General features: G+C 42.2%; 1 protein-coding gene across 2 annotated transcripts in view; it reads left to right on the forward strand.

The window, feature by feature from the left end:
• The window catches only part of LOC124305321 (alkaline phosphatase-like), a 236,204-nt gene that overhangs the window by 217,256 nt on the left and 4,533 nt on the right, over window positions 1–14,415 (forward strand). For both annotated transcript variants that reach the window (XM_046764612.1, XM_046764611.1), the window contains 4 exons: window positions 4,471–4,649; window positions 5,774–5,981; window positions 8,617–8,757; window positions 10,748–10,942. In XM_046764612.1, the coding sequence (XP_046620568.1) occupies window positions 4,471–4,649; window positions 5,774–5,981; window positions 8,617–8,757; window positions 10,748–10,942 (723 nt within the window). The remainder of the gene's footprint in view (window positions 1–4,470; window positions 4,650–5,773; window positions 5,982–8,616; window positions 8,758–10,747; window positions 10,943–14,415) is intronic.

The following is a 14,415-nucleotide window of genomic DNA, read 5'->3' on the forward strand; positions in this document are numbered from 1 at the left end:
GGTAATGAATCAGCTGGCTACTAATTATAACGATAATATACCACTCGAGGGTATTAAAAGTCCGACATTCGCGGCCTTTAAATTTATCGTCCCTTTCTCCCTTGGACGAATTTTTCTCTTCTTTGCTTACTTTTTTTTATTCCTTGTTCCGGGGTTTTCAACTCACAAATTTTTCAAGCTTCTTTCAAATTCGCGGCGATTAAACCGGGGACCGTAAAGCTCGGCCTTGTGTCTCCACGTTTTGAGGGTCGATCGTTGCAGGGAATCTTGGTAAGTATACATGAAAATACTCCCGGCGTTTTGTTTCTGGTCTTATTTGTAAGCTCTTTGTTTCGAAATTTCTGAACGTGAATTCACTTCCTACCGCTCCGTAAGACCGTTGAATAAGGAGAATATAAGCTTGAACGGTAATTCTAGTATACACTTGTAAATTTTTCATCGCGGTACAAGAATGAAGCGAAGGGGGTGGCGGGCTTAATGGGAAGCAAAATTTAATGCCGCGAGGCTCTTTCGTCCGCCTAAATATTCGCGGCAAAGAAGACGTTCCTTTTAAAAATTCAATGCCATTTGCTTTAGGAATTTTTTCACGCTCCTCGCGGCCATAATATACGGCTTTTGTGCAGTCAGCCTTCACAAGATGCACGTTGGCTTTCAATCGGGTTTAAATTATTAGGCGAATAAGACTTTTTTCCCAGTTTTTAAAGCTCTGCATCGTCCCTCCTCTGAGTGACATCTTTACTTTTTGACCGATGTACGTCGAGAAAATGTCATTTCCCAGCCATCCGTTCCCCTCGATTTTTTCATCCTTCGTGTGCACAGCTAAAATTCATCCCGGCCGTATCCTTTCACCGGATACGCATTTCGTCTCGGATTCACCTTTCGCTATCCGATCAGAATTCTGTTGTATGTATGCGTATATCGTCCTTTAGCTAAGCGTAAGATTCGATTGAGATTCCCCAAAAATCGAGTTTATATTGAGTGATCGAAGGAATTGCTTGAAAACAGAGATACCCTCCGAAAGTGAGCTCCAGAAAGCTCGTCTTGGGTAGAATTGAATTGTTCGCCTTTTTCCGAGTTTTATTTTTACTTTAAACTCTCCTTCTTTTCACGAAACTGAAAGTATTTCGCTCGTGTATATAATAGACGCATGTAATCAATAAACGTATTATGTTACACGCGAGCGGTCTTACCTTCCGTAAAATTTTTTACTCCCCAATATCCCCATTCAAAAGAGAAAAATACGTCTCAGTTTTTTCCTTCCCAAATCGCAATTTCTTTCAACCTTTCTCTCGTAAACCTCCAGCAGTGGCTAGTTTTCGATATTAAACAAAGGTCAACCCTCGTAAGAAAATATTTACACGGGTGTGAAAAAACAACAAAGGGAAGATTAAAAAAAAAGAAAAAAAAAAAATAAGAACAAAATAACCATACAGAATTTAAAAAAAAAAAAAATATAATACGGAAAGCACAGATTGTTCGTAAAATAATAAATAATATGCGAAACAAGGTCACAATCATTGCACCTTGCACACACGTCTGGATAATTGGCAAAGCTCTAATACGATCCAGAGATATATTCGCGAGTTGCAGGGTGGAAAAAGAAACTTACTCGATGAATGAAATAACAGCCCTGTCCCAGAACTCCGGGTACATAGGGCACATTGATTTTAGAAGGAAAATTTCGCTAATCTCCAGGCATAAACTATACTCGCACAATTTCGTGATGATATTAGTCGGGTGAAATCCCCCTTTCGCTACCCCATTACCCAGGAAATTCTGATCCGAAGGGATAAGGCTGCAGGTAATTAACTGCGCGAATTATGGACACGTGATCGGAGGTTCGAAATTCGAACGGTTCTAGGCTTGGGAAAAACACGCTTCACGACGCTAATCCAGACGCGCACTTTTTTTTCGAATATAATATTCAACCCCCGAGGTCACGGTGTATAAATTTTTATAGCCACCGTTACGCTATTTTATATCAAGGGCGGCAAACACGCCCGCACGCTTCGCAGTGAGTCTTTCTTTCCCTCTGTCTGCCCCTAAAGTAGCTATAAAAACGCGTCGGGCTAGTTGTGACTTTATAAATAATTGATACACTCTGTTTATAAAATGTCAAAATTTGTTCTGATTTTCACGTATTTTATCCGCTCGCGTGCAGGGATAACTTAACTCGCCGGAGATCTCACTACCGGTCATAGCTGTTGAATTTTACGATCATTTTTACGAATGTGTATAACAGGCATCTAAAACGGACAATCTGATCGCTGCGATTTTGCCGAATTTTCATTCGTCGGGATCTGTTTACGAAATGATTGTGCAAACTGACAACGAGTTCAACGGTGAATAATGTGTATCCCGATACAATGTTTGGTCAAGTATACGTCGACGCGTATATATACGCGCACATTCGTGTACGCCTGTGAGAAACGAGACCCCAGATCTTAGCGATAAAATGGTCGAACGGCCGGCCAAAGGACCCTCAGTTTCAACACCGGCCTTATCCGAAGTCAGCGTTTGGTTATCGTGGGACGATAATTTTTCAGTTACCCATTCTCTGGTCTAAATAGTCTGGTTTACGGCGTTGAACCGGTCCACGAAATGTCGTTCGAACGTTATACTAGATCGTTCCGAGTTTTAGTCTCGCGCCGAAGTCAATTTTACTATCGCAGGACGACCCTAAACTTTGAAATTTCGTCAGAGATTGCAGGTGTTTTCATTTTCATTTGAAAACGATGAGTTTTTAGATATTTTCCGTGATAATTTTCGGTGATCTTCAAAGCTTTGACAGCCCTTCATGGTAACTGTTGACGATCGGTAAACTTGGGAGGGAGCAAAACAGGTTTGATGAAATATTACACAAGGTATAATAACGTGCTGATAGCTCTTTCCTCGAGAAAATTCGAAGAGAGTGGATCTTGAAAAAGCTAATTAACTCATCCAAGAAAAAAGAAGAGTAAATCATAGGAGGGCGGTTCTTTTGATGAATGGAAATCATTGGCCGGAAAGGTGGTTCTAACAGAGGTCGAATGCGGATAAAAGAGAAAACAGGTCAGCTTGAGTCTACACGACCATTTCAATACCGTTGATAACTCTTCGCGTACCGGGTGTCGGTTCTATCCAATGAATGTAACGGATGAATGCTACTCGATGAAACCAATTTAACCCCAAACGATTAATCCAGATGGAGCAGGAAAGAGATGGCTCCCTCGCATTCCATGCATGGGAAAATTCTTCTTTCGGAAGTTGCAATTTTGCATGCCTGCACATTTTCTATCAGACGAGAAGATGGAACCGTGATTGAACTGCCTCTCCAGAATGCTGCGGAACAGATTGCTTGATCAAAGATCGAAGCTCAAGTCTCTCGCGTAATCATTTTTCTTCACTAATCTATACTTTAACCTCAGCGATTTACTGCGGTTTCCAGCTTTAGTAACCAAATTTTAGTTTTTTAATACGAACTTCAGCTTTGGTCGATGGATTGAGAAATTCTGAGAAGCTTGGAGAAGGCGGTTTCCATTTCACAACAACGCGACGGATAGCTGGTAAGTCTGGACCGGTCAAAGGGAAAGAATATCTGTGAAAAAAAGACGAGAAACAGCTACTAAGAAAGTTAAGAAAGGGTAGAGAGAGGAAGAAAGAGAGATTAAATTAATTGCGATTTATTTTTTGTACATTATGATGAACAATCATATAGTTGCATATGTACGTGGGTAATGTATATCAGCTAATGTTCTGTCATACAAAGAGGAGGAGAGGGAGAGAGAAAGGAAGGAGGGAATGAAGAACGAAAAGAAACTGAGAAAACAGGGCAACGTTGTGCGGGATATATCAGAGGAAATTGAGTCTCTTTGTTTGATGAAATACGCTTCCTCGGGTCAGCTTCAACGCCCGGTTATGAACGGTGACACTTTTTTTTCATTTTCTTTTATGCTAAGGGTTCTTTTTTCCTCCTTTTGTTAATAATTGAATTCCACAGACCATGATGAACGGGGATATATCCACACGTATGCATCGCGAGCCTTCGACGAGAGAAATCAATTATTCTTTCTATACGCTTCGTAAATTTAATTATAAACCAAGCCACGAAAAAACTGCGTTGTATATAATATGCAAGCATTTTCGTACGGAATTCTGCCCTGTAGTCTATAACGCTGTGCACCACATCCTGCGTAATTATTCATCGATAAAATGATTATTTGTCACAGCCACGAACGGCGCTTTTCGAAACGAATCTCTTCGTTCGACATTCGCTCATTTCGAATTTCGCGCGGCTAGTGAAACGTCGCCTGTGATTGGCCGGAGCTCTTTTGACGTCACGGATCGTCGAAAGTGGCGCCGTCCCGCGGCTATACGGCTTGGCGCGATTAAATCTCGATTAATGTATATATTATAGCGTGGACGCTGGTGATTTCTGAATTTTATTTTACGCTCCGCGATTCCTGATCAGTCTTGTTCGTGCCTTCGCAGGAAAGTCAACCGGCGTAGTGACGACGACGAGAGTGACGCACGCGACGCCAGCGGCGTTGTTCAGCCACGCGTCCAGTCGCTATTGGGAGGATGACGGCAAGGTTCCACCGGCTGCGAGACGCTCCTGTAAGGACATTGCTCGACAATTTCTCGAGGACGAGCCTGGCCGTAACATTAACGTAAGTCTGCTGCATGGATACTGAGCTACAGCTGTACCCGCTCCATTTATTTTTATTTCTCTCACGAGACCTGAAACTGTGATTGAACGACGCCTGTATACCGAAAAATTACGGGAAGTCCACCGAACTCGCCGCTTTAGGCGTTCATCCGAGCGAAAGAATTGTGTCAATTAAGCTCATACGTTATGCTTAATTGATCATTGAGTCATCCACGTTATATGCCCAAGTTATTTCTTGTTGAAAAGTAACATAAAATTAGTGACTTCTGAAGAATTGTTGCTTTTTTTTTAATTGTTACTTTTACGTTTCACATCTATTAATTTCATCGCCACTGATCGAAGATCGAAAGTAGAAAAGAAGAAGAAACGCAGAAAGAATAGTCAGATATTTTATTCGTCAATGACACTGGAAAAATTATTTCCAAATAAAAGTAACTGCTTAAGAATCCCTGTTCAAAAAACTTTTCACCGTCATGTGTCTCAGGTGTTTTTGATACCCTTTCGTATTTTTTTTTTCTAATTCTGTCTCGCGCGATTAGGTTGTGTATCGAATAAAAAGTTAATCTGCATCCAAAGGAATAACCTACTTGCACACGAACCAATTATGGGAAAATTTCTCTGCGATTGACTTATTTGACTTGAAAATATTATTGTAATACCACAGCAAACTTCGGCGTGGTAAAACCCCAGCATCGTCAATAAATTCATTGCAGATGTAGAATTCTGAAAACTTAAATAAAGAAAAAACCGTGAAAAAAAGTCCATCGATAAATCTAGATATCGCGTGCGCGAGGGACGGTTGTCAGATATCGCATTTCGCATACAACTAAATACGTTATATAATGATAAATCCTCGCCACGATACCAAGTATACGCGTATGGATTTGAAGGACTTTTCGCGCTGTTGAATGTATGCCATACGTATTACCTAAAGCGTGATATATTGATACGCATTATATTTTCTCGGTAGAACCTTTGAAAATCGACGTCAACCGCGTGAGTGATTGATCGATCGAAGAGCGAAGTAAAAACGGCAAAAAAACAAACCGCACAAGACCCTTTGCCGCTGAACAATAAGCCTGTATCGCAGCCTGTAGCTAGCCTCGCGTGTGTTTTATTGTGCAGGTTCTGCTGGGCGGGGGAAGAAGGCACTTCGTACCCAAGGTTGCCATGGATCCTGAGGAACCTGAGAAGGAGGGTCGCCGACTCGACGGCCGAAACCTGATCGAGGAATGGTCACGCGAGCGTCGCCTTCGCAACATCGACGCCGAATACGTGTGGAACAAGGAACAACTGGAAAACGTTGACCCTCGCAAGGTCAAGCACTTGCTTGGTGAGTTGACGTTTCGATTCCTCCCTTGTATATTCTTCGGAGTACGAACGGTCAAGACAACAAGTAATCGGATTTGCGGATGAGATCGAAAAATCTCTGAGAATTTCGGGGAGTTTTTATAATCAGGGGAAGTCGGAGAATCTTGAATACGACAAATCTAACAACTTCGATACATTTCGTAATTCAAATTCGACATTCGTATCGGTGCATTGACTAACTGAATAAAAATTAAATGCTGGCTGAGACTGCAAAACCGATTGCAGTATGGATCAGTTTTTTGAATTCTGTCATCCCTTCAATAACACATTAATCGCCGGTTTTCCACGGTGTGGAGACAAAATGTACGTTCGTTTGTAGTCAAACACACCTACGCCAGGCAGTGGTTTGTGATTTACGAGAATCAGACAGCCGGCTTGTCCGGTTTAGTTCACCACTGCAGCCGTCCCCGCGTTGCGGTGGCTGGCTTCCAGTCACTGGATAAAATTCCAGCGTGTTTAGTCGAGAGGCCGGTTATTCCCAGCTGTGCGTATAACCGTCAGCAAAAGTGATTGTGAGCGTTGTTGCGCCAAGTACGAAGAGTACAACGTACAACCTACAGTGACGAGTATCGCGCTGCAGTCAGACAGGCAGCCGAAGCGCACGCTGCAAGTAGTGAGAGCCGTTTGCGGTCCGGCCGTATTTCGGGCGCATATACATAGTCGACGTCGAGTTTTGCGTCCGTCAGGGACGTCGGACGAGCCATTGAGCTGTCAGTTCGGGTTGAAATTCCGGGCGTAGTTTCCAGCCTTTCAATAGTAATGACAATGATAACAACAACGAGATACCAACACCGTTTTCCGTTCGCGATGTCATCTCACCTGTTTCTGATCTGTGGGGTGGGGTACAAAAATGCGAAAGACCACATATTCGACGGGATGAAATCCCAAAAGTTAAACTATCGACGGTTAAAAACTTAGAAAGACCGTAAATACGATAAGATGACTTGTGGAAAAATAAAAATTGAGAACGCCAAAATGTATAAATAAATTTTGCGAAAATACCGAAGAGTCAAAAAGTTGACTTTTCAAATCTCAGACTCATGCCTGTGTCGAAAATTTACGAATCTGAATTTATCAATAACGACTGACCAAAGACTCCACAGGTCGAAATCCCAAAACCCGCTAAAGACAGAATGGCCAAAATGCCGGAAGGCTGGATGATGTCGGAACTCGTATATTTTCTCCAACGCCACACGTATCTGATGGCCGGTATATAGTGTCATCTAGCATAAGTTTACGTAACTGTGACAACCGTATTGCAGCCTTTCGGCTTTCTGGGCCTTCTGCATTTTGCAGATCGTAATTTTGCTCCTTCCGAACTTTGACGTTCGACGAGAAATTTTTTCGGTTTTGCGGCTGTTCGAAGTATTAGCCACTCTCAGTTTTTACTTTCGGAACTTTCGTTCTTCTGTACCTCCACATTCTGTGCTTTGGTCATTCGGAGTGCCGACTGTTCTGAAAATCCTTTTCCGAACAAGAGAGTGTTCGGTTAAATGAACTTTCGGGAAAACGGTTATTCTACTGGGTGATTTAGCGAAAATCCCAACTTCGGTACGCTGATCATTCGTTGTTTTAAAGTTCGTATCTAGAAAATTTCGGGTTTTCGACCAGTCGACTTTTTGATCTTACGAAATTTTCACCCCCCACCCAGTCTTGCGATTAGACCGGAAACGGAAGTTACGGACACTAATGAACGTGCGCTATCGCGGCACCTGATACGTGCCGAGTACCCAGATGCGGAGCTTGCACGCCGGAAACTTCATGCACTGTAACGAGCTTTCGCTTAGCCAACTTTTCACAACGAAAATAGTTCAGTGGCGTATTAGGGGTACTCGCGCCTCAACCAGCAGCGCCCATCTCTACTTACCCACCTTTCAATCTTGCTCAAATATTCTTCTAACCAAGCTGAACGCGGCCGTGGCTGCAGCTTAACAGGAATACAAAGCTCTGCGATAATTCCTTCGCGATCGTCCCAACTCTGCGTGGCAACGCCACCGTGCAACGCTCTTTGCGGTTATATCCTACACTGTTATTTTTCCTACTGAAATGAGTTACTACCGTGTATTTCATTCGCCTCCGCCAACTCTTGCCTTTATTTCTCCTCACCTGACGACCCTCGCGTTCAATACACAGACGATTCTGTACAGACATACCTACGTAAACCATCGGCGTAATAACGTGCCGGGTTAAATTCCCTCGGTGCGACAAGGGCCGCATTTATACGTTGCTGTGCTCTGATCCGCGTTAAATCGAGTCATTCAAACATCAACGAAAAAAAGCCACGAAGGATTTTGCCCGTTAGCTAGACCTGCATGAGCTACGTTTCAAAAGCTCGGTATCAATGCGGAGGAAATCTGCGGGAAAGTATCAACATTGTGCACCTTATAGCTGCGTTGAGCTTTCCGGAGTAGGTTCACACTGTGCAGATATATTTAGGAAAGATTTACGAGACGCAGCTTGTTTTTTATCGTCGGAAATGAATTGACAGAGTTTTTTTTTTTTTTTTATTTATTTTCTGTTTTTATTACAGTGTATTTTGCACGTTGCGGTTCGTTTTCGATGTCACAATGTCTATGATTCTTTTTTCTCCTCTTCAGGTTTGTTCGCCTACTCGCACATGGATTTCGACGTCGACCGAAACACAAATGGTACAGGCGATCCGTCGCTTACCGAAATGACTTTGAAGGCACTGCGTATACTGATGAAAAATCCGGAGGGATTCTTTCTGTTTGTCGAAGGTAAGCAAAGGGAAGAGGCGGAGAGACATTGCTTGTTACTTTAATTCTCGAGTGAAATTAAACGCGATTGTCGCCAAGGTTTGTTCAGTACTCAAGTACCGCACTTAACTATGTTTTATCAGGTTTAATTACGGTTATTGTATTAATCTTGTTACCATTAGCGTACCGTCGGCTTGTATTGTTATCTCGTAGCGGGTGTAGAATATCTCGACAGCTGGGTACAAGGCATGGAAAATACAAGGTTCGTTGTCGGAACACGGTCGAATGTCAGTTGTTTTATCTTGATAAGGGGATTTAACGGCCGTACGATCCAGTAAAACGTCACGGAACAAAAACGATAATAGAATCAGAGTTCGAGAAGTTAGTTCAGAGTTGATTGTCTCTTTTTTTTCAAAGAGAATCCCTGGTCAACATTTAATAATAATATCAGTAAAAGACTGGAAGCTTCAATTCGAAATATTCAGTTGCTGATAACTTCAGAAAAATCACGTCATTTCTCTGTTTTTTGATTTTTTTTTCCTACTGTCAGTCCTATTTTAATAGATATGGCATATATTTTGGTTATGGTTGAATTTTATGAAAATCTCTTCAATGACGGTCACGTATACATTTTAATTAAACTCAAGATTATTAATTCCATTTACCTACAGCAATTTTGTGTATGTGGCGTGTTTGCAGTGAGAAAAAAAATTCAGCTGCTGCAATTTATAAAGTATTCTTTACTTTATACCAGCAGAATAAGCTATTTAATTTGACAGAGTAGTACGAACGACGGTTTCTTGGAGTTTTAATCATAATGTTTTTAATTAACCTGTTGTGAGTAATATTTCTAGTTCTGCATATAAAATTTGTAGGTTTGAATTTTTTTCGTTACGCTTTACAGTGAGAGATAATGTTATTCTTATATAATATTGAACTTCGTTGAATCTAGCTGATTGCAGTTAATTATTTCAAAGTAAACACGCCTTCTTCCCATTTTTAAGTAAAATACAGAACAACCGATGTTCACAAAACGACGGAATTATAAGCGACTATCGATGACGCTTCGGTTTTTCTTTACAAAGAACCAGCTTCCCTCAATCCGGGAGCTGTGTTAATATACATTGTACACTATACACTAAGGTGACTGTCTTGTAATACGAGCTTTTGTTGGAAAGTGTTTTATCGGCTAAGGAAATTTTTCTTCTTTCCCCATCATCTCTTTCTCCTTATAATTTTCTCTTTATTTTCCGGTGGCTTGCTTGTACAGTAAATTAATAAATTTTCAACTTGTTCAAGATCGCAATTATAACATCATAAAACCGCTTAACAATATTTCGTCTCGTCTGCTGATCTCTTATAGGACTAACATCTCACGTATCATCGTTATAATGTTGAGATTCTGGCCTAACTTTCATAAGTTTCAAACTTCATCCAACTTTTTAGTCGAATGCAGTAGAACCGTATAAGAAATAGAACTTCATCAAGAAAATAATTTGCCCCATTTACTAGAATTTATTCTGATACCGTCCCTTTCCAAACCAAACTGATATTCGAGGGCGCTTAAACATTGTGATTTTAAGGGGTTCAGCCTTTCTACAAGGGTACCAAGGAAAAAGAAACACTGCGTATTAAAATGTAAAGGCAATAGACGGCCCGTGAATAATGAGAATATATTTACGAATGTTATACCTCGATTGTGGTACATCGGCTATTTAACGTATAATCAATATATGGCTTGGTGATGAGTATGTCGAAGCCGTTATGCATAATTATAGCCAATTTATTTATGCTCAGCGACCCGTAGCTTGATACAGATATTCATTGTTTACCTCGAATCGTACGTACTGAAAATCTGTGCGTTATACGTAAGTTATCGTTAGTGATAATACATTGAGTGTTTTTCTTTCAAAAGGATCGAAAGACACGGTCGTAGGTATAATTTGTCAGAGATCGGACCTCCTCGGTCGCGTTTTCGGTCATGTTTATAAGTAATAATGATTTTGACAAGGTGGCAGGATCGATCACGCCCATCACTACAACAACGCTTATCGGGCCTTGGACGAGACCCTGGCGCTGGAGGAGGCAGTTCGGGCGGTCATGGACGAAGTTGACCTCTCAGAAACGCTCCTGCTCGTGACAGCGGACCACTCCCACGTACTGACTCTCGGAGGGTTGGCTACTCACCGGGGCAACCCGATCCTAGGTTAGTAGACACGAGCCCTATATACAGACTCTATCCGCTTTTCTATGGATACACGTGCACGCCGCCCTGCCGCCGCCATAATTCAATGAGATTCAATCTGCTCGACATACGTGTATACGGGGCTCTTCTATAGGGTGGGAGTTCGCAGATCGCCTCTCGCCTCCGGTAAATCGAATCCCGAGTTCCACATCGTAAATGTAAATAGAGGTTGCAAAATTTTTATCGTCATATGTATACGCGCATGTATACCTATACGTAGACACGACGTACGGGGTTCACCTCGTCCCGGGGAACCACTTGGAGTGATAGACCGAATTGCACCTTTTTACTTGGTTCGAGGCAACTCGAGTCGCTGCGCCAGGTCCAGACGTCCTCGAGAGTTCACTGCAACTATAAACCAGCGACGCGATATTCCAACGTTTCACGTTTCTCTCCCTTCTCCCTCCCCCCCCCCCCCCTTTTCCTTCTTCTTCGATTTTATTTCATCACTTCACGTACCGCGAACGAGGTTAAGGACGATACTCTTTCAGGAAAGGGAATCGCTCTCCTTTCGAATGCTGACCACTTTGCCAAAGGGGTCCGAATTCGTCCGAACCACTACAAAAAAAAAAAAAAAAGAAAAAGAAAAAATAGAAGAAGAACTTTCGTCAGGAACGGGATCTCGTTCAATTAGCCTCTTCTTCTACGGTACGCCAAAACAATTCACCGGCTTCCACTTCGACGACCATCTCACCGTTCAAGTGTGGATATCTTCGCCTCGTGTATGGTACATGTATATGGGTATTTCCACTTCGGGGACGGTGAATTCGTTATATACCTACTCCGGACTTTTGAGGAGCGACTTTGTGTGCTGTATCTACGGCTTTATAGGTAAATCCATTTTGAAGTTGAGGCACGTACGGAAGTTCCAACGATTCGCCTCGTCGCGTCGTCACGTTGAGCATACTCGGTACCGGATAGATAGATATACCCATACAGAGTTATACGTACACGTCCATGTTTCGTTGCCTGCAGTCTCTAACGCGCTGACTTGAGATGAATTTTACTGTAAGATGTTTTACTTTTTAGTACCATTCGCGAGAAGACACTGGAAGGGTTTAATCAACTTGAAAGGTTTTCAAATGAACGGTGCACTGTTTTATTCAACAATTTCACCCATGCCTATTCCACGCAATTTTCTCAGGTGCACAAATTAACATTGACTTTCACTTAGTATTTTATAGTCCTTACATATTTTTGCCACAAAGTTTGATTCGAGAAATTTTTGCATAATCTCGAAAGTTTTGAATAAAAATCGAAATTCAGATAAACGAATTGCTTTTTTAATGCAATAATCTGCATGCTGTCGATAGATTCGGTGTTTTCAGAATAATTCATAATAGAAAATTGAATATAATGAGAACGGTTTATACGAGTCGGGCACAATTCAATCCCCCTTAAATTCACGGCACCCGCGGAATAATGTTGGAAATTAATACTTTCAGGGATATCGAACGTTTTACCAATTCTAATTCTTTTCACTTACTCGTCAGTCAGTCAAGCGTTTTCGCCAATCGGGGATTCAATAACGCTTCGAATCCCGATGCCTGGATCAACGGGGATATCTTAGCTCGGCCATGACGAATAATTTCGTGTTCAATCTCGTCGAAAGTCTCAAGAAAGATGGGGAAAGAGGTGGGGGAGGGGGGGGGGGGGGGAAGGAAGTAAACTTTCAAAGCGAAATCTCGCATCGAGGCCAACCAATCGATCAATTTGTCGAAACCCTTGGACGGACAATCACTTCGGTGGAAACTTCGACACTTCCAGAATAGTTTCGGATCTCTTTGCGTCGTCGAGACTCAGCGGGACCTTTGTCGAAGCGTCAGTAGCCATTTGAATAATTGATTAACGTCTCCGTCGTTGCCCGTGTGCATGTCTACTATGTAACCAACAAACACCCGACAGGAAGAGCCCTTCCAATTGGCGTATACGTATATATGTAACCTTATAGCTTTGTCCGTTCGGAAGCGATTTTCGAACAGCATCCGTGGACTTTCGGTTCATCTGCCCGTCCCTGCAGCTTGAAGGATGCCCCAGATGTTTCCCAAGAGTGTCAATTCCATGCCGGGTCTTTAATCTTGTCATTGGACGAAGCAGAGCGTGAAATGACTTAATTAATCCAACGTGATACGCGCGGCAACCGTCGTTTCACTCCGCGAGCTACCGTAAACCACCCTAAACACCGGAATGAACCAGGGGTGTGGGAATTAGTTCTGTTCGACTCTCTGCTTACTCACAGCAGGGTCTATTCGGTTATAAAACGGAGTGCAGACCGGATGTTCACCGGCGTCCTGCGAGCCGTGCAACGATCAGGACGCTACCGGTTCGTCGAGTAAAAAGTCCCGCCGGGAGAAAGAAATCCTGATCACTTTCACTCAGGTAGCACCATTTGCGGTTTACCTACACGTCCGAGCGTTTTCTTGCCCGAAACCCCGCAGCTTCCGGCGGGCTTTTTATCTCCTCGGGATTTTTCGCCTCGTTGATATCACAGGTATGTTTACCACAGCTTTACGAGGACGACGATATGTGTTATGTGTGATATCCGTATACATACATATACATATATATATACCGTCACAGGTTTGGGACGCGGTAACGAGCTGAAACAAGGGCGTGAAAAGACTTGGACCTTGGCATTAACTTGCGTAAAACTAAAAGCATTTAAATGTTGTTTCGAGTGTCAGATTTTCATGCAAATTATCCAACGCTCGGTTGGCTCCACAGTGTTAAGAATAATGTCGGAAAATTACTTTCTTGTTAAAAACTTTCTTTGTTAGGCGTATATAATTAAACTTGGCTCACTTTCTTCAACTTTCTACCACGTATAACTGCATCTTATCCGAAACATTTTTTTAGCCGGCTTCACGTAGTCCCTGCTTTCGGTAAATAATTTGTGCGAATTGTTTCACGCCGTTGTCCTGAAATTAAGAATTCATTCAAAGCCCGTTGTAATTACCATGTTCGTTACAAAAGTCGTGAGAATCTTACCGTTCCTCTTACCACCGCAACATACTGCAAACACGATAGAATAATCCGAGTGTCGCAAACCGAAGCTAGTTTGAAATCCACGAACTAATCTCCGCTCCCTACAGCTGTTTTCCCAATGGTGATTTAGCTCGTATATCTCTGACATCAGTCCACTATGTTTCTACTTAGTTGAGTGCTTATCTTCGCCCAAGTACTCTCACAGGGTTTATTATTTACCTATTCATAGCAGCGCTCCTTGAATTATTGAGTCTCTAGCGAGATTTTATTGAGCTTGAGTACAGGCTTCAGAATAGCGGAGTATAACGTCGTTAGGTAACCTGAGGCGTTAATTATCACCTTGAAGCCAGTAAGTTATATGGATCTGGAGATACTAATTCAAACAAGTTTATTACGGTACTCTCTTTGAATTCTTAACTTATAATGCTCTGCAGAATCGTTGATAACTT

Source organism: Neodiprion virginianus, chromosome 5, assembly GCF_021901495.1.
Source record: "Neodiprion virginianus isolate iyNeoVirg1 chromosome 5, iyNeoVirg1.1, whole genome shotgun sequence".
Lineage (NCBI taxonomy): Eukaryota > Metazoa > Arthropoda > Insecta > Hymenoptera > Diprionidae > Neodiprion > Neodiprion virginianus.